We start from the raw sequence: 20,406 nt of genomic DNA on the forward strand, positions 1-20,406 counted from the left end.
CTTGCTGGACCTACATTGGCTCCCAGTCCGGCAACGCCTCAATTAAAAATTTCTCATCCTTGTTTTCAAATCCCTCCGTGGCATCCCCTTTCCCTATCTCTGTTACCTCCTCCAGCCCTGCGAGATTTCTGCACTCCTCCAATTTTGATCTCTTGCGCATTTTCGATTTGAATTGGTCCACCATTGGTGGCCGTGCCTTCAGCTGCCTGGGTGCTAAGCTCTGGAATTCCCTCCCAAAACCTCTCCGCCTCTCTCCTCCTTTAAGATACTCCTTAAAACCTATCTCTTTGTCCAAGCTTTTGATCACCTGTCCGAATATCTCCTTGTGGGACTTAGTGTCAAATTTTGTTTGGTAATCGCTCTTGTGAAGTGTCTTGGGAAATTTTACGACACTAAAGATGCTATGTTAATGCACAATAACATATTGCTTCTTTCTTATCTCTTCTTCCTAATAGATGGTCTGTGAGCAAGAGAGAGATTGAATGAATATAGTGCCTTTCATGTCCCGTTTCCAAGTGCTTCACAGCCAATGAATTACTTTTTGAAATGTTGCGCTGATTTGCAAGTAACCATGCCAGCCAATTTGCACATAACAAGGTCCCAGAAACAGCAACTGAATGAATGACCATTTAATCTGTTGGTTGAGGGATGAATATTGGCCAGGATACCGGGAGAACTCTTTGCTCTTCTCCGAATAGTGTCCTCGGGGCACTAACCAGGCAATCGGGACCTCAGTTTAACATCTCATTTGAACATCAGCCGCACTGGAGGGTCAGCCTGGATTTCGCGCTCAACTCCCGGTGTGGGACTCAAACCCGTAAACCTCTGACTCCGAGCCAAAAGTGTTGCCAAGTGGTTAGCTCTTTCAGAGATCTGGCACGGGCAGAATGGGCCAAACGGCCTCCTTCTTTGCTCCAAAATCCTATAAAACTAGATGGGCAAAATAAATCTTGATAGCTGAGTGATTCTTCAGATCAAGCAGCATTATGCCTTCTGATGAGGTTCTTTTTACAGTGTCATGTATAGTTAAGAAAGAATGATAGAGCACAGCAGGAGGCCATTCGGCCCATCGTGCCTGTGCCGGCTCTGTGAAGGAGCGAGCCAATTAGTCCCATTCTCCTGCTCTTTCCCCACAGCCCTGTGAACGGCTATGATGTACTAATAGCATTTGTTTTTGTTTATCATCAGATTACCGATCTTCCAGATGAATTCTTTTGGTCTAATATGAAATATCTGCAGGTCCTATATCTCCATGACAACATCATTGGAGACTTGAACAGCATCAAACCCCTGTATTACTGCCCAAGCCTCATTGTTCTGACCCTGTTCGACACCCCGGTGAGCCTCGTACCAAAGTATCGGCATAACCTCGTCAACAACATCTGGACTCTCAAAGTGTTGGACAACTTTGTCATTGCAGATGAGGAGGTCATTGAGTACTGGCCGAAAAGTAACCAATTCAAAGCTTTAAGTCCAGATTTCTTTATTCATCTCCCCGTACCTACACAGGTTGGTGCCTACTTCTGTTGAAGGAAAGAAAAGCTTGTTTTCCACATGGGAACAGGTTGAAAATCAGAAATAATAATTGCTGGAAATGTGCAGGAAATCTGTCAAAATTGAAAGAGAGGAAAGACAGCTTAATATTACCAAGTAGAGATCTTTTTTTATAATTATTCATTCATGGGCAGTGGGCATCGCTGACAAGGCCGGCATTTATTGGCCATCCCTAGTTGTCCTTGAGAAGGTGGTGGTGAGCCGCCTTCTTGAACCGCTGCAGTTAGTGTGGTGAAGGTGCTCCCACAGTGCTGTTCGCAAAGGAGTTCCAGGATTGTGACCCAGCGACTACGAAGGAACGGTGATATATTTCCAAGTCAGGATAATGTGTGACTTCGAGGGAAACTTGGAGGTAATGGTGTTCCCGTGCGCCTGCTGCCCTTGTCCTTCTAGGTGGTAGAGGTCGTGGGTTTAGGAGGTGCTGCCGAAGAAGCCGCGGCGAGATGCTGCAGTGCATCTTTAGATAGTGCACACTGCAGCCAGGGGGCGCCGGTGGTGGAGGGAGTGAATGTTTAAGGTGGTGGATTGGGTGCCACACAAGTGGGCTGCTTTGTCCCGGATGGTGTCGAGCTTCTTGAAGCTGCACTCATCCAGGCAAGTGGAGAGTATTCCATCACACTCCTGACTTGTGCCTTGTAGAAAACATAGAAACATAGAAACACAGAAAATAGTTGCAGGAGTAGGCCATTCGGCCCTTCGAGTCTGCACCGCCATTCAATGAGTTCATGGCTGAAAAGCTTTGGGGAGTCAGGAGGTGCAGAATACCCAGCCTCTGACCTGCTCTTGTTGCCACGGTATATATGTGGCTGGTCCAGTTAAGTTTCTGGTCAATGGTGACCCCCAGGATGTTGATGATGGGGGATTCGGCAATAATAATGCCATTGAATTTCATGGGGTGGTGGTGAAACTCTTGCTTGTTGGAGATAGTCATTGCCTGGCACAAATGTTACTTGCCACTTACCAGGTCAAGGCTAAATATCGTCCAGGTCTTGCCTCATGTGGGCATCGACTGCTTCATTATCTGAGGAGTTGCGAATGGAACCGAACCCTGTGCAATCATCAGCAAACATCCCCACATCTGACCTTATGATGGAGGGAAGGTCATTGATGATGCAGCTGTAGATGCTTGGGCCTAGGACACTGAGGAACTCCTGCAGCGATGTCCTGGAGCTGTGATGATTGACCTCCAAGCCCCCACAACCATCTTCCTCTGTACTAGGATGACTCCAGCCATTGGAGAGTTTTCCCCCTGATTCCCATTGACTTCAGTTTTACTGGGGCTCCTTGATGCCACACTCTGTCAAATGCTGCCTTCATGTCAAGGGCAGTCACTCTCACCGCACCTCTGTAATTCAGCTCTTTTGTCCATGTTTGGACCAAGGCTGTAATGAGATCTGGAGCCGAGTGGTCTTGGCGGAACCCAAACTGGGCATCGGTGAGCAGGTTATTGGCGAGTAAGTGCTGCTTGATAGCACTGTTGATGACACCTTCCATCATTTTGCTGATGATTGAGAGCAGACTGATGGGGTGGTAATTGGCTGGATTGGATTTGTCCTGTTTTTTGTAGACAGAACATACTTGGGGACAGTTTTCTGATAGATGCCAGTATTGTAACTGTACTGGAACAGCTTGGTTAGAGTAGCGGCTAATTCTGGAGCACAAGTCTTCAGCACGACAGCCGGGATATTTAGGGACTCATGGCTTTTGCTGCAGCTGTTTCTTGATATCACATGGAGTGTATCGAATTGACTGAAGACTGGCTTCCGTGATGGTGGGGACCTCGGGAGGAAGCTGATATGGATCATCCACTCGGCACGTCTGGCTGAAGATGGTTGCAAGCGCTTCAACCTTCTCTTTTGCACTTGCATGCTGGGCTCCGCCATCATTGAGGATGGGGATGTTCATGGAGCCTCCTCCTCCTGTTAGTTGTTTAATAGTCCACTACCATTCAAGACTGGATGTGGCAGGACTGCAGAGCTTTGATCTGATCTATTGGTTGTGGGATCGCTTAGCTCTGTCTATAGCAAGTTGCTTCCGCTGCTTAGCATGCATGTAGTCCTGTGTTGCAGCTTCCCCAGGTTGGCACCTCATTTTTAGGTACACCTGCTTTTGCACTCCTCATTGAACCAGGGTTGGTCCCCTGGCTTGATGGTAATGGTAGAGTGAGGGATATGCCGGGCCATGAGGTTACAGATTGTGGTGGAATACAATTCTGCTGCTGGGCCACAGCGCCTCATGGATGCCAATTTTGAGCTGCGAGATCTGTTCTGAATCTATCCCATTTAGCAAGATGGTAGTGCCACACAACACGATGTGTGAAGATGGGACTTCGTCTCCACAAAGACTGTGCAGTGGTCGCTGCTACTAATGCTATCATGAACAGATGCATCATCGACAGATAGGTTGGTGAGGACGAGGTCAAGTAGGTTTTTCCCTCATGTTGGTTCTTTCACCACCTGCTGCAAGCCCAGTCTGGCAGCTATGTCCTTCAGGTCTCCACCAGCTCGGTCAGTGGTGGAGTTACCGACATTCAATCCCCCACCCAGAGTACATTCTGTGCCCTTGCTACCCTCAGTGCTTCTTTCAAGTGTTGTTCAACATGAAGGAGTACTGATTTATCAGCTGAGAGAGGGCGGTAGGTGGTAATCAGCCCGTGCTTGACCTGAAGCTATGAGACTTCATGGTCAGGGTCAATGTTGAGGAGTCCCGGGGCCACTCCCTCCAGACTATATACCACTGTGCTGCCACCCCTGGTGGGTCTGTCCTGCCGGTGGGACAGGACGTATCCAAGGATGGTAGATGGAGGAGTCTGGGACGTTGGCTGAAAGGTATGATTCTGTGAGTATGACTATGACAGGCTGTTGCCAATTATGACAGCTCTCCCAATTTTGGTACAAGTCCCCAGATGTTAGTGAGTAGAACTTTGCAGGGCCGACTAGGCTGGGTGTGGGTCTGGAGTCCTTAAGGGCATTAGTGAACCAGATGGGATTTTACAACAATCCTGAAGTGGTCACCATTACTGATACTAGCTTTTTATTCCAGTTTTATTTAATTAACTGAATTTAAATACCCCAGCTGCCGTGGTGGGATTTGAACTCATGTCTCTGGATCATTAGTCCAGGCCGGTGGATTACCAGTTCAGTAAGGTAACCACTATGCTACCGTTCCTGGTGATAGAGATAGCGATGCTCTTTTATAATTATTCATTCAAGGGATGTGGGTGTCGCTGACAAGGCCGGCATTTATTGCCCATCCTGAATTGCCCCTTAAGAAGGTGGTGGTGAGCCGCCTTCTTGAACCGCTGCAGTCCGTGTGGTGAAGGTGTTCCCTCAGTGCTGTTAGGGAGGGAGTTCCAGGATTTTGACCCAGTGATGATGACGGATCGGCCGATATATGTCCAAGTCAGGATGGTGTGTGTAACTCGGAGGAGATCTTGCAGGTGGTGGTGTTCCCATAAGCCTGCTGCCCTCATCCTTCTAGATACTAGAGGTCGCGGCCAGGATTCTGGTAAAGGATTCCCAAACCGGAGGCTGATGGGATCTGCTGTGTGTTTCCAGCATGTTCAGTTTTTATTCAAGATTGTAGGAACTTAAAACAGATCAGATCAACAAAGCACATTCAGCCCATCAGTCTGTGGCTGGATTCCAATAAGAAATAGGAGTAGGAGTAGGCCATTGGCCCCTCGAGCCTGCTCCACCATTCAATAAGATCATGGCTGATCATTCACCTCAGTACCTCTTTCCGCCATTTAATAAGATCATGGCTGATCTGATCTTGGGCTCAGCTCCACTTCCCTGCCCGCTCTCCATAACCCTTCACTCCCTTCTCATTCAAAAATCTGTCCATCTCCACCTTAAATATATTCAATGACTCAGCCTCCACAGCTCTCTCGGGCAGAGAATTTCACAGATTTGCGACCCTCTGAGAGAAGAAATTCTTCCTCATCTCAGTTCTAATTGGGTGACCCCTTATTCTTAAACTATGCCCCCTAGTTCTAGATTCCCCCACGAGTGGAAACATCCTCTCCGCGTCTACCATGTCGAGCCCCCTCAGTATCTTGGATGTTTCCATAAGATCACCTCTCATTCTTCTAAAATCCAATGAGTCTAGGCCCAACCTGCTCAACCTTTCTTCATAAGTCAACCCTTTCATCTCAGGAATCGACCTAGTGAACCTTCTCTGAACTGCCTCCAATGCAAGTATATCCTTCCTTAAATAAGGAGACCAAACCTGTACACAGTACTCTAGGTGTGGTTTCACCAATACCCTGTACAGTTGTAGCAGGACTTCTCTGCTTTTATACTCCATCCCCCTTGCAATAAAGGCCAACATTCCATTTGTCTTCCTGCTTACTTGCTGTACATGTGTACTAACTTTATGTGTTTCATGCACAAGGAACCCAGGTCCCTCTGTACTGCAGCATAGATATAGATTGTAATTAATATAGATTGTAAATAGTTGAGGCTCTAGCAGCGATCCTTGTGGCTTGCAAGGGGAAAATGATCATTCGAAACAGTCTTGCCATCTCATCCCCCTCTTTTTAATGTGTATAAAAGTGGCTCAGTGGATAGCACTCTCGCCTCGGAGTCAGAAGGTTGTCGGTTCACAGTCCCACTCTGGAGACTTCAGCACATAATCCAGGCTGACACTTCACTGCAGTGCTGAGGGAATGCTGCACTGTCAGATGTGCCATCACTAGGATGACTTGTTAAACTGAGGGACCATAGGCCCTCTCAGGTGGATGTGAAGGATCCCATGGCACTACTCAAAGAAGAGCAGGGGAGTTCTCACTCGTGTCCTGGCCAATACTTCTCCCTCGACCAACATCACTAAAACAGATTAATTGGCTGCCATGTTTCTTACATCAGAACAGTGGCTACACTTCAAAAATAGTACTTCAGTGGCTTTGAAGTGCTTTGTGACATCCTGAGGTTGTGAAAGGTGCTATATAAATGCAAATCTTTTTATTTTCTGTTACTTAGAAACACAAGAGAATGCAGTGGAAAAATGGGCCATTTGGCCCATCTCACCTCTTCTCTGCAGTCTCTATATTTGATGACTCTATCATGGCCCCTCCTCCCCACCTGTTCATCCTCTAATTTAGAAGGCACCCCTTTTCTTTCTGCAACTTTGAAAAATATGGTCGCAGGGCCGGGCGATGCTGGCAAGGCCACGCTTATTGTGCATGTTGTGAGGGTTGTGATGGGTCCTACTGTTATATCTGTAATGAACTTATATGATTCCACGAGGCAATGTGTTGTACTCAAACTGTAGTGACCTTGGTTCTTTATCCAGAGTGAGGCACAAGCATGGTGGGCAGCCTTTTATACTGGGCCCTGCACACCTATGCAGGTGACCCTCAGGTCTCCCATTGCAGTGCCCTCTGGTGGACAGCCTCTGCCACAGGGGCAGGAAACCTCGGTCTCCACCAGTTGCACCCTCGCGTGGTGCCAGCATAGTATATACACAGTGTAAACCTTATTGATGGTACATCAGGTAACAAGTCTCCATCTTATGCAATTGTACAGTGACTACACAGAGAGTATATCTATAGTCTGCATATATAACACCTACAGTGGTGTTAGATAGGTTATTTCCCTGAAGAAACATCCAGCAGTGCTGTTAAACCTTTCTATAATGCACCCTCAAACCTGCTTCTCGATAGATATCATCGCATCTGCTTCTCCGGAACTGTTCCACAAATTTTGGGAAAGTAAGTTTCATCTGATCTCGAACCTACAAGGGAGCAAGCTATCTTAGATCTGGTCCTGTGTAATGAGACTACAGTGGGATGAGGGCAGAGTTGGCTAAAGTAGACTGGGAACACAGACTAAACGGTGGCACAATTGAAGAACAGTGGAGGACTTTTAAGGAGCTCTTTCATAGTGCTCAACAAAAATATATTCCAGTGAAAAAGAAGGGCGGTAAGAGAAGGGATAACCAGCCGTTGATAACCAAGGAAATAAAGGAGAGTATCAAATTAAAAACCAATGCGTATAAGGTGGCCAACGTTAGTGGGAAACTAGAAGATTGGGAAAATTTTAAACGACAGCAAAGAATGACTAAGAAAGCAATAAAGAAAGGAAAGATAGATTATGAAGGTAAACTTGCGCAAAATATAAAAACATAGTAAAAGCTTTTACCGATATATAAAATGGAAAAGAGTGACTAAAGTAAATGTTGGTCCCTTAGAAGATGAGAAGGAGGATTTAATAATGGGAAATGTGGAAATGGCTGAGACCTTAAACAATTATTTTGTTTCGGTCTTCACAGTGGAAGACACAAAAACCATGCCAAAAATTGCTGGTCACGGGAATGTGGGAAGGGAGGACCTTGAGACAATCACTATCACTAGGGAGGGAGTGCTGGACAGGCTAATGGGACTCAAGGTAGACAAGTCCCATGGTCCTGATGAAATGCATCCCAGGGTATTAAAAGAGATGGCGGAAGTTATAGCAGATGCATTCGTTATAATCTACCAAAATTCTCTGGACTCTGGGGAGGTACCAGCAGATTGGAAAGCAGCTAATGTAATGCCTCTGTTTAAAAAAGGGGGCAGACAAAAGGCAGGTAACTATAGGCCGGTTAGTTTAACATCTGTAGTGGGGAAAATGCTTGAAGCTATCATTAAGGAGGAAAGAGCGGGACATCTAGATAGGAATAGTGCAATCAAGCAGACGCAGCATGGATTCATGATGGGGAAATCATGTTTAACTAATTTACTGGAATTCTTTGAGGATATAACGAGCATGGTGGATAGAGGTGTACCGATGGATGTGGTGTATTTGGATTTCCAAAAGGCATTCGATAAGGTGCCACACAAAAGGTTACTGCAAAAGATAAAGGTACGTGGAGTCAGAGGAAATGTATTAGCATGGATAGAGAATTGGCTAACTAACAGAAAGCAGAGAGTCGGGATAAATGGGTCCTTTTCGGGTTGGCAATTGGTGGTTCGTGGTGTGCCACAGGGATCGGTGCTGGGACCACAACTGTTTACAATATACATAGATGACCTGGAAGAGGGGACAGAGTGTAGTGTAACAAAATTTGCAGATGACACAAAGATTAGTGGGAAAGCGGGTTGTGTAGAGGACACAGAGAGGCTGCAAAGAGATTTAGATAGGTTAAGCGAATGGGCTAAGGTTTGGCAGATGGAATACAATGTCGGAAAATGTGAGGTCATCCACCTTGGAAACAAAAACAGTAAAAGGGAATATTATTTGAATGGGGAGAAATTACAACATGCTGCGGTGCAGAGGGACCTGGGGGTCCTTGTGCATAAAGCCTAAAAAGTTAGTTTGCAGGTGCAGCAGGTAATCAGGAAGGCGAATGGAATGTTGGCCTTCATTGCGAGAGGGATGGAGTACAAAAGCAGGGAGGTCCTTCTGCAACTGTATAGGGACAGCGTGCAGTTTTGTTCACCTTACTTAAGGAAGGATATACTAGCTTTGGAGAGGGTACAGAGACGATTCACTAGGCTGATTCCGGAGATGAGGGGGTTACCTTATGATGATAGATTGAGTAGACTGGGTCTTTACTCATTGGAGTTCAGAAGGATGAGGGGTGATCTTATAGAAACATTTAAAATAATGAAAGGGATATACAAGATAGAGGCAGAGAGGTTGTTTCCACTGGTCGGGGAGACTAGAACTAGGGGGCACAGCCTCAAAATATGGGGGAGTCAATTTGAAACCGAGTTGAGAAGGAATTTCTTCTGCCAGAGGGTTGTGAATCTGTGGAATTCTCTGCCCAAGGAAGCAGTTGAGGCTAGCTCATTGAATGTATTCAAATCACAGATAGATAGATTTTTAACCAATAAGGGAATTAAGGGTTATGGGGAGCGGGCGGGTCAGTGGAGCTGAGTCCACGGCCAGATCAGCCATGATCTTGTTGAATGGCGGAGCAGGCTCGAGGGGCTAGATGGCCTACTCCTGTTCCTAATTCTTATGTTCTTGTGAATCCTCGTTGGAGGATTGTGAATGCTTGTCGGTGCCCTCTAGCCCTGTATTCATTGACCAGGATAAGTAGCAAGTGCACTTCTGCCTCATCTGCACCTTTTACTATTGGCTATTTATGTGTTGATGTTCAGCAGACAATGGTACAGCACTGAGCATTAGTTTAGAAACTGATCCAAAACTCTACTGCCCGTGTCCTATCTCGTACTAAATCCCATTCACCCATCGCTGTGCTCACTGACCTCGATTGGCTCCTGGTCCGGCAACGCCTCAATTTTAAAATTCTCTTCCTTGTTTTCAAATCCCTCCATGACCTCACCCCCGCCCCCACCTGCCTCCCTATCTCTATAAGGAGGCAGATGAAGTATAATGTGGATAAATGTGAGGTTATCCACTTTGGTTGTAAAAACAGAGAGACAGACTATTATCTGAATGGTGACAGATCAGGAAAAGGGGAGATGCAACGAGACCTGGGTGTCATGGTACATCAGTCATTGAAGGTTGGCATGCAGGTACAGCAGGTAGTTAAGAAAGCAAATGGCAAGTTGGCCTTCATAGCGAGGGGATTTCAGTACAGGGGCAGGGAGGTGTTACTACAGTTGTATAGGGCCTTGGTCAAGTCATACCTGGAGTATTGTGTACAGTTTTGGTCTCCTAACTTGAGGAAGGACATTCTTGCTATTGAGGGAGTGCAGCGAAGGTTCACCAGACTGATTCCCGGGCTGGCGGGACTGACATATCAAAAAAGACTGGATCAATTGGCCTTGTATTCACTGGAGTTCAGAAGAATGAGAGGGGATCTCATAGAAACATTTAAAATTCTGACGGGTTTAGACAGGTTAGATGCAGGCAGAATGTTCCCAATGTTGGGGAAGTCCAGAACCAGGGGTCACAGTCTAAGGATAAGGGGTAAGCCATTTAGGACCGAGATGAGGAAAAACTTCTTCACCCAGAGAGTGGTGAACCTGTGGAATTCTCTACCACAGGAAGTTGTTGTGTCCAGTTCGTTGGATATATTCAAAAAGGAGTTAGATGTAGTCCTTACTACTAGGGGGATCAAGGGGTATGGCGAGAAAGCAGGAATGGGGTACTGAAGTTGCATGTTCAGCCATGAACTCATTGAATGGAGGTGCAGGCTCTGTGCTCCCCCAATCTGGCCTCTTGCGCATCCCTGATTTTCATCATCCTGCCATTGGTGGCCGTACCTTCAGCTGCCTGGGCCCTAAAGTCTGAAATTCCTCCCCAAAACATCTCCGCCTCGCTCTCCTCCTTTAAGACGCTCCTTAAAACCTACCTCTTTGACCAAGCTTTTAGTCGTCTGTCCTAATATCTTCTTATGTGGCTTGGTGCCAATTTTTGTTTGATAATGCTCTTGTGAAGCGCCTTGGGACGTTTTACTATGTTAAAGGTGTTATATAAATACAAGCTGTTGTAACTGCAACTTTTAACAGGGGTATTTGATATCAATTGACAGTTCCACGTTAAAAGAGACAACAGAATTGAGGGGGCTCGACAAGGTAGATGCAGAGAGGATGTTTCCCCTCGTGGGGGAATCTAGAACTAGGGGGCATAGTTTCAGAATAAGGGATCGCACATTTAAATCTGAGATGAGGAGGAATTTCTTCTCTCCGAGAGTTGTAAATCTGTGGAATTCTCTGCTCAAGAGAGCTGTGGAGGCTGGGTCATTGAATATATTTAAGGAGGTGATAGAAAGATTTTTGAATGATAAGGGAATAAAGGGTTATGGGAAGCGGGCAGGAAAGTGGAGCTGAGTCCAGGATCAGATCAGCCATGATCTTATTAAATGGTGGAGCAGGCTCGAGGGGCCAAATAGCCGACTCCTGCTCCTAATTCTTGTGTAAAATTCTTCTTTCTCTCACTCGCGTGGATCAATGAAGGCGAATAGTGCCTGGTAATAAATTCTCAATGTTGTTACAAAGAAGCCCTTTGATCTGGTACAGAATTGCAATCCGCTGCTGGTGCTTTTTCCTCTCTCACAGATCACGTGCTGGCGGAGTGGGCTGAACCATATCAGGGAGCTCTTCTCCACCATAAACAGCATTCTTGCCCATCAGTCTCCACTGCTCATCATTCAGCGATGGATCCGTGGATACTTGACGAGAAAGAAGCTGAGGTATTGACTGATTTACGTGTGTGCTTCTTTCATAAGCTGTATTCTACAAACCGGATTGACAACAGTGTTCCCTCTCTGGTTTGGTGACAGTAATTGTTAAAACATTTATTTTTTATCAAATAACCTGTTACGACAGTACAACACAAAAATAGAAAAAGAATTGCTAATTTAAATGGTTTCATACTTTTTCTATTTATAACTCTCCTTTAAGTTCCTTTTTACATTTTTTCGTGTTATTTGTTGTTGCTCATTTGGATTTATTTGTTGCAGACACTTTGTCATGCCATGTTTATCCTTCCACTGTTATTTTATCATTGGTGCTATTTTTTATGCTGTTTTGTATTTAAAGTTTGTGTTTTTTGGTAATTATCTTCCCTTCTCTCCCAAGGCGTTGACCCTGTGCTGGGGAACATTTCCACAGGGACCAGTCCCTCTCCCGAGGCTTTGGTGCTGTGCTGGGGAACGTTACTGCAAGGACCAGTCCCACTCGGATATGCTGTCCCTATCGGCAGTCCTGTATGACTCCAGTGTTGGTCAGGCTGATACTGACCATCCAGACATGGAACCCATTCTATCAAAATCCCCTCATGATTTTGAGCACCTCGATCAAATGTTCCCTTAACCTTCTCTACTCTAAGCAGAACAATGCCGACTTCTCCAGTCGCTCCTCATAACTGAAGTCTCCTCATCCCGGGTACCATTCTAGTAAATCCCCTCTGCACCCTCTCCAAAGCCCTGACATTCTCCTGACAGTGCGGTGCCCAGAGTTGGCCACAATACTCCAGCTGGGGCCTAACCAGGGATTTGTAATGGTTTAGTTGGCCCGAGAAAGTGGAGATGGCGCTGGGACAAAAGGAACTCTGTACCTGCGCAGGTTTGTCAGTCGTGTAGTTTGGAGACTTGGGCACGGTCCCCATGCACGGGGCAGCCGGCTTACCAAGAAATACCTTTAACACAGGTCGGCAACAACCCCAGCAGCTCGATTCCATTGCCATCTCCGGCAACGTTCAGTTTAATTTTGTTTCATATATGTTAACATCATCCAATTAAAAACTAGACATTCTAGTAACCGGTACTGGAATACTAATGCTCCTGTATTTTATGCTTTATTTTACTAAACCAGACTTTTCTTACACCCACGCGAACAACTAAGTTTGACACGTATGCAGGTGAATGCTGCATTATGTAGACGGGGCATCCATGTCCTGGACGATGGCAGTAAGTGGGTGAGTCTGCACGGGGCTGGGCAATGCACATCACGACTCGAGACCACCTGAGTTTTAAGCTTATTTATAATCTTCAGAAGAAACTTAGTCCACATAACAATAAAGCGGGAGTGCGTATCGGCACCGGGCGGGAGTGCATATCGGGGCACCTGGCGGGAGTGCGTATCGGCACCGGGCGGGAGTGCGTATCGGCACCGGGTGAGAGTGTGTCTCAGTGCACTGGCTGGGCAGATTAGTTCAAATCTCAGCTCACCAATAACCTGCTCACTGATGCTTAGTTTGGGTTCCGCCAAGACCAGTCAGCTCCATACCTCATTACAGCCTTGGTCCAAACATGGACAAAAGAGCTGAATTGCAGAGGTGAGGTGAGAGTGACTGCCCTTGACATCAAGGCAGCATTTGACCGAGTGTGGCATCAAGGAGTCCTAGTAAAATTGAAGGCAATGGTAATCAGGGCGAAAACTTTTCACTGGATGGAGTCATACCTGACAAACAGGAAGGTGATTGTTGGAGGTCAATCATCCCATCTCCAGGACTTCACTGCAGGCGTTCCTCAGGGCAGTGTCCTGGACCCAACCATCTTCAGCTGCTTCATCAATGACCTTCCCTCCATCATAAGGTCAGAAGTGGGGATGTTTACATGGATTACATAGAATATACAACTCAGAAACAGGCCATCCTACCCAACCAGTCCATGCCAGCGTTTATGTTCCACCCAAGCCTCCTCCCATCATTCCTCATCTAACTCTATTACCATACCCCTGTATTCCCTTCTCCCTCATTTGCTTGTCTAGCCTCCCTTTAAATGCATCGATACTATTCGCTTCAATCACTCCCTGTGATAGCGAGTTATACATTCTCACCACTCTTTGGGTAAAGAAGTTTCTTCTGAATTCCCTATTGGATTTCTTTGTGACTATCTTATACCGATGGCCTCTAGTTATGCTCTTCCCCACAAGTGGAAACATTCTCTCTGTATCCACTCTATCAAAACCTTTCATAATTTTAAAGACCTCTATTAGATCACCCCTTCGCCTTTTTTCCAAGAGAAAAGAGACCCAGCCTATTCATCCTTTCCTGATAGGTATATCCTCGCATTTCTGGTATTATCCTTGTACATCTTCTCTGCACCCTCTCCAGAGCCTCTATATCCTTTTTATAATATGGTGACCAGAACTGTACGCAGTACTCCAAGTGTGATCTAATCAAGGTTCGATACAGGTTTAGCATAACTTCCCTACTTTTCAATTCTATCCCTCTTGCAATAAACCCTTGTGCTTGGTTTGCTTTTTTTTATGGCTTTGCTAACCTGTGTCGCAATTGTTAGTGATTTGTGTATTTGTACTCCGAGATCCCTTTGTTCCTCTACCCCACCTGGATTCGCACCCTCCCAGTAATGTGACCTCCCTATTCTTCCCACCAAAATATAATACCTCACATTTATCTGGGTTGAACTTCCATTTGCCAATTATATGCCCATTATATGCCCGTCTTTCGGATGAGACGTTAAATGAGGCCTCGTCTGCTCTCTCAGGTGAACATAATAGATCCCATGGCTCTATTTCGAAGAAGAGCAGGGGAGTTATCCTTGGTGTCCTGGGCCAATATTCATCCCTCAATCAACATAACAAAAACATTATCTGGTCATTATCACATTGTTTGTGTGGGAACTTGCTGTGCGCAAATTGGCTGCCACGTTCCCCACCTTACAACAGTGATTATACTCCAAAGGTACTTAATTGGCTGTAAAGAAAGAAAGACCGACCAGAAAGGCTTGGATTTATATAGTGCCTTTCATGACCACCGGATGTCTCAAAGCGCTTTACAGCCAATGAAGTACTTTTGGAGTGTAGTCACTATTGTAATGTGGGAAACACGGCAGCCAATTTGCGCACAGCAAGCTCCCATAAACAGCAATGTGATAATGACCCAATAATCTGTTTTGTTGTTATGTTGATTGAGGGATAAATATTGGCCAGAAAGCACTTTGAGACGTCCAGTGGTCATGAAAGACGCTGGGGCCGAAATTGATGGCCTTACCGTCCACTGCCACCGACATTCCTTTGGTTGAACTGCCCAGTGCCACTTTCGTCATTGCCTGGAGCCGGCGGGAGGGGAGAGCCACTGGGAAGCGCCCGCTGAGATGCCATGTTCATGCAGGCGGGAGTCGGCTCTGTCTTCAACGGTAAGTGTGAAGATGCTGTGAAAAAGGTAAGTGAAGTTTATTTAAATTATTTCTTTACAGGTACTTACCTGGATGGGGTCCCGTGAAGGTCCTCAGATATTTTTGTTTGTTTTGCTGCTTTTTATTTTTAGCTCTTCGACCCTCCCTGGGCCTGACTCCATCCTCGGCGACACTTGGACGACAAGGGCCTTTGCCGCTGAGAATGAGAGCTCTCCCCGCTGCCGCCCAGATTGGCGGCATACGTCGCAGATTTGCTGCCCGCCAACGTTCAAGGGACCTGGGTGATGAAAATCCCGCCCAAAGAACTGTCAGGAACCTCGACGGCCATCGGCGCTCCTTTGGGCGGCACTTGGGCGGGCGGAGGCCTGCATCAATTTCGGCCCCGCTATATAAATGCAAGTCCTTCTTTATTTCTGCAAGTTTATGAACATCCTCCTGTAATTTTGTTACAGTCCTCCTCAGTATTGACTATCCCCCCAATTTGGTGTTTCCGCTGATGGTGTCATTTGCTGATGATTGCGTAGTGTTCAGTTCCCTTTGCAACTTCTCAGATAATGGAGCAGTTCAGGCCTGCATGCAGCAAGACCTGGACGACCTTTAGGCTGATAAGTGGCAAGTAACATTAACATTCGCGCTGCACAAGTGACAGGCAATTACTATCTCCAACAAGAGTCTAACCGCCTCCTCTTGACATTCAATGGCATCACCATCATCAAATCGCTAAACATCAATGCTGGTGTTACCATTGACCAGAAACTTAACTAGACCAGCCACATAAAGAACAGGCTGCGTATTTTGCGGCCACCACCACCTTCTCAAGGGGTGACTCGGGATGGACAATAAATGCTGGCCTCGCCAGCGATGCCCACATCCCATGAATGAATACAAAAAAATTCCATGGGTGAAGTTGAGTTAATTGAATCTGTACCTCTCTCCGTTTTTGTTTTGTGTCACATTAAACAGCGCTGGTGGAGATAGGAAAGAAGCTGTGGTTTTTATCCTCTGGAAATACATCTAATTCGGACAGATGCTGATAATGTAAAGTTATTATTTATTTACATGGTTTAAATTAACTGGTATAGTTACAAAATCGAGGTCAGTCTTAATCTTCAGGCTTTTTCAAATTCCTGTAACGATGTATTTCTGACGTTTATTTAATTGTAGTTCTAATCTGGTAATGGAATTGTGTTATTGATTATCCAGGTCAAAGGGAGCACTGAGGATGATCAATGCAATGCCGTCAGTTTGCAGATAGACATCAACAAACTGCAGCTTGAGCTGTTGGAGGTACGTCTGACTTCTTGAGCTGTTTCTCTGTTGGTGCTGTTTGATAAAATATACGGCACAGAAACAGGCCATTCGGCCCAACTCGTCACTGCTGGCGTTTATACTCCACACGAGACTCCTATCATTTCATTTGCCTCATCTCAGTCTTTCAGCGTATCTTTCTATTCCCTTTTCTCTCGTGTGATCATCTAGTTTCCCTTTGAAACCATCTAAGCTATTCTCCTCAATCACTTCCCGTGGCAGCGAGTTCCACATTCTCACCGCTCTCTGGGCAAAGAAATGTCTCCTTATTCCCCTGTTGGATTTATTAGTAATTGTCTTGTATTTATGGCCCCTAGTTTTGCATTCTCCCACAAGTGGAAACATTCTCTCCACATCTACTCTGTCCAACCTATTGATGATTTTAAAGACCTCCATCAGGTTACCTGTGAAGAAAAAAGCCCCAAGCTGTTTGATACAAGGTGTCTGTTCGTTTACATACAGCTGATAAATGACATTATTATCTGCACTGCAAGTAACTACTCATTGCTAAAGAGAAATTGAGGATAGTTCATGGACTCCATTGAAATAATCTTGCAATTTTATATCTATTGAATGCAAAGGATTAACTGAAGTAAGAAATGTTCTATGGTTCGATTTCTTAGCACAATTCTGTCTTGCAATCAGTGTAACTATTGCCGAGGTATTTGGAGGTAGTATTGGTGGCCATTCCACTGGGTTGACGGTTAATAGGCAATGGCAGACATTTAAAGATCACATGGATGAACTACAACAATTGTACATCCCTGTCTGGCGTAAAAATAAAATGGGGAAGGTAGCTCAACCGTGGCTAACAAGGGAAATTAGGGATAGTGTTAAATCCAAGGAAGAGGCATATAAATTGGCCAGAAAAAACAGCAAACCTGAGGACTGGGATACATTTAGAATTCAGCAGAAGAGGACTAAGGGTTTAATTAGGAGGGGGGAAATAGAGTCTGAGAGTAAGCTTGCAGGGACCCTAAAAACTGACTGCAAAAGCTTCTATAGATATGTGAAGAGAAAAAGTTAAGTGAAAACTAATGTAGGTCCCTTGCAGTCAGAATCAAGTGAATTCATAATGGGGAACAAGGAAATGGCAGATCAATTGAACAAATACTTTGGTTCTGTCTTCACTAAGGAAGACACGAATAACCTCCCGAAAATACTAGGGGACCGAGGGTCTAGCGAGAAGGAGGAACTGAGGGGACTGAGGGAAATCCTTATTAGTCAGGAAATGGTGTTAGGGAAATTGATGAGATTGAAGGCCGATAAATCCCCAGGACCTGATAGTCTGCATCCCAGAGTACTTACGGAAGTGGCCCTAGAAATAGTAGATGCATTGGTGGCCATTTTCCAACATTCTATGGACTCTGGGTCAGTTCCTATGGACTGGAGGGTAGCTTATGTAACCCCACTTTTTAAAAAAGGAGGGAGAGAGAAAACAGGAAATTATAGACTGGTTAGCCTGACATTAGTAGTCGGGAAAATGCTGGAATCAATTATTAAAGATGTAATAGCAGCGCATTTGGAAAGCAGTGACAGGATCGGTCCAAGTCAGCATGGATTTATGAAAGGGAAATCATGCTTGACAAATTTCTAGAATTTTTTGAGGATGTAACTAGTAGAATGGACAAGGGAGAACCAGTGGATGTGGTGTATTTAGCCTTTCAAAAGGCTTTTGACAAGGTCCCGCATAAGAGATTAGTGTGCAAAATTAAAGCACATGGTATTGGGGGTAATGTATTGACGTGGATAGAGAACTGGTTGGCAGACAGGAAGCAAAGAATGGTAATAAACAGGTCCTTTTCAGAATGGCAGACAGTGACTAGTGGGGTACCACAAGGTTCAGTGCTGGGACCCCGGCTAGTTACAATATATATTAATGATTTTGACGAAGGAATTGAATGTAATATCTCCAAGTTTGCAGATGACACTAAGCTGGGTGGCAGTGTGAGCTGTGAGGAGGATGCTAAGAGGCTGCAGGGTGACTTGGACAGGTTGGGTGAGTGGGCAAATGCATGGCAGATGCAGTATAATGTGGATAAGTATGAGGTTATCTGCTTTGATGGCAAAAACAGGAAGGCAGATTATTATCTGAATGATGACAGATTAGTAAAAGGGGAGGTGCAACGAGACCTGGGTGTCATGGTACATCAGTCATTGAAGGTCGGTACAGCAGGCAGTAAAGAAAGCAAATGGCATGTTGGCCTTCATAGTGAGAGCACGTGAGTAGAGGAGCAGGGAGGTCTTGCTGCAGTTGTACGAGGCCTTGGTGAGACCACACCTTGAGTATTGTGTGCAGTTTTGGTTTCCTAATCTGAGGAAGGACATTCTTGCTATTGAGGGAGTACAGCGAAGGTTCACCAGACTGATTCCCGGGATGGCAGGACTGACATATGAAGAAAGACTGGATCGACTAGGTTTATATTCACTGGAATTTAGAAGAATGAGTGGGGATCTCATAGAAGCATATAAAATTTTGACGGGATTGGACAGGTTAGATGCAGGAAGAATGTTCCCAATGTTGGGGAAGTCCAGAACCAGGGGTCACAGTCTAAGGATAAGTGGTAAGCCATCTAGGACTGAGATGAGGAGAAACTTTTCCACCCAGAGAATTGTGAGCCTATGGAATTTTCTACCACAGAAAGTTGTTGACTCCAGTTCGTTGGATATATTCAAAAGGGAGTTAGATGTGGCCCTTACAGCTAAAGGGATCAAGGGGTATGGAGAGAAGGCAGGAGTGGGGTACTGAAGTTGCATGACCAGCAATGATCATATTGAATGGCGGTGCAGGCTCGAAGGGCCAAATGACCTGCTCCTGCACCTATTTTCTATGTTTCTATGTTTCTATGTTCAGGGGTAAAATGCATCATGTGATGTGATGCTGACTGGGAAGGCAACCGTGTGTTCCCTGGAGAGAGCTGATAGCCAGAGCAATGCTGGCAGTTACAGTCAGCTTTATTGTGGAAAACTGGCCAGAATTCCAGTTCCTAATTGTGTGCGTGTCTGTATGCATCTGTGTGTGCATATGTCGGTGCATGTGTCTGTGTGTGCGTGTGTATGTGTTTGTCTGCATGTCTATATGTCTACGTCTGCGTGTTTGTGTGCATGCATGTGTGTGTGTGCATGTCTGCGTGTGCATGTGCGTGTCTGTGTGCAAGTGTGTCTGTGTCTGCGTGTGTATGTGCGTGTGTGTGCGTATTTGTGCGCGTGTGTGCAATATACCAAGGCGCTGGCAGGGACACTCTTAGCCAGGACCTCCTTTAAGTGTCATCTTTGTTGATTCGGTAACACACTCATTCTGAGTGAGAGGGATGTTGTTCGAAGTCTCACACTGGGACATGAGCATGTAATCTGGGCTGACACTCCAGTGCAGTGATGCCACTTCTGATGAGGAGCCTCCACATGAAACGTTCAGCTGTCCTCTCTGCTCTCAGAGACGGCTCGACCTGCTGCAGAGCTACAGCGGTTTCTGTTCCAGCATTTGCATTTCTCTTATTATCTCTTTAGTCGGCTGTTGTATAATTTAATGAGCTAGTCAGAGCGGACAAGCACATATTGGATAGGTTAGGTGAGTGGGCAAATGCATGGCAGATGAAGTATAATGTGGATAAATGTGAGGTTATCCACTTTGGTGGTAAAAACAGAGAGACAGACTATTATTTGAATGGTGACAGATTAGGAAAAGGGAAGGTGCAACGAGACCTGGGTGTCATGGTACATCAGTCATTGAAGGTTGGCATGCAGGTACAGCAGGCGGTTAAGAAAGCAAATGGCATGTTGGCCTTCATAGCGAGGGGATTTGAGTACAGGGGCAGGGAGGTGTTGCTACAGTTGTACAGGGCCTTGGTGAGGCCACACCTGGAGTATTGTGTACAGTTTTGGTCTCCTAACTTGAGGAAGGACATTCTTGCTATTGAGGGAGTGCAGCGAAGATTCACCAGACTGATTCCCGGGATGGTGGGACTGACCTATCAAGAAAGACTGGATCAACTGGGCTTGTATTCACTGGAGTTCAGAAGAATGAGAGGGGACCTCATAGAAACG

General features: G+C 45.7%; 1 protein-coding gene across 4 annotated transcripts in view; it reads left to right on the forward strand.

The window, feature by feature from the left end:
* LOC139268394 (leucine-rich repeat and IQ domain-containing protein 3-like) overlaps positions 1-20,406 on the forward strand; it is a 74,593-nt gene that overhangs the window by 10,890 nt on the left and 43,297 nt on the right. For 2 of the 4 annotated variants that reach the window (XM_070886487.1, XM_070886488.1), the window contains exons 3-6: positions 1,189-1,509; positions 11,510-11,643; positions 12,767-12,869; positions 16,258-16,341. In XM_070886487.1, the coding sequence (XP_070742588.1) occupies positions 1,189-1,509; positions 11,510-11,643; positions 12,767-12,869; positions 16,258-16,341 (642 nt within the window). The remainder of the gene's footprint in view (positions 1-1,188; positions 1,510-11,509; positions 11,644-12,766; positions 12,870-16,257; positions 16,342-20,406) is intronic. The other 2 variants (XM_070886490.1, XM_070886489.1) reach the window with 2 other exon arrangements.

Source organism: Pristiophorus japonicus, chromosome 8, assembly GCF_044704955.1.
Source record: "Pristiophorus japonicus isolate sPriJap1 chromosome 8, sPriJap1.hap1, whole genome shotgun sequence".
Lineage (NCBI taxonomy): Eukaryota > Metazoa > Chordata > Chondrichthyes > Pristiophoridae > Pristiophorus > Pristiophorus japonicus.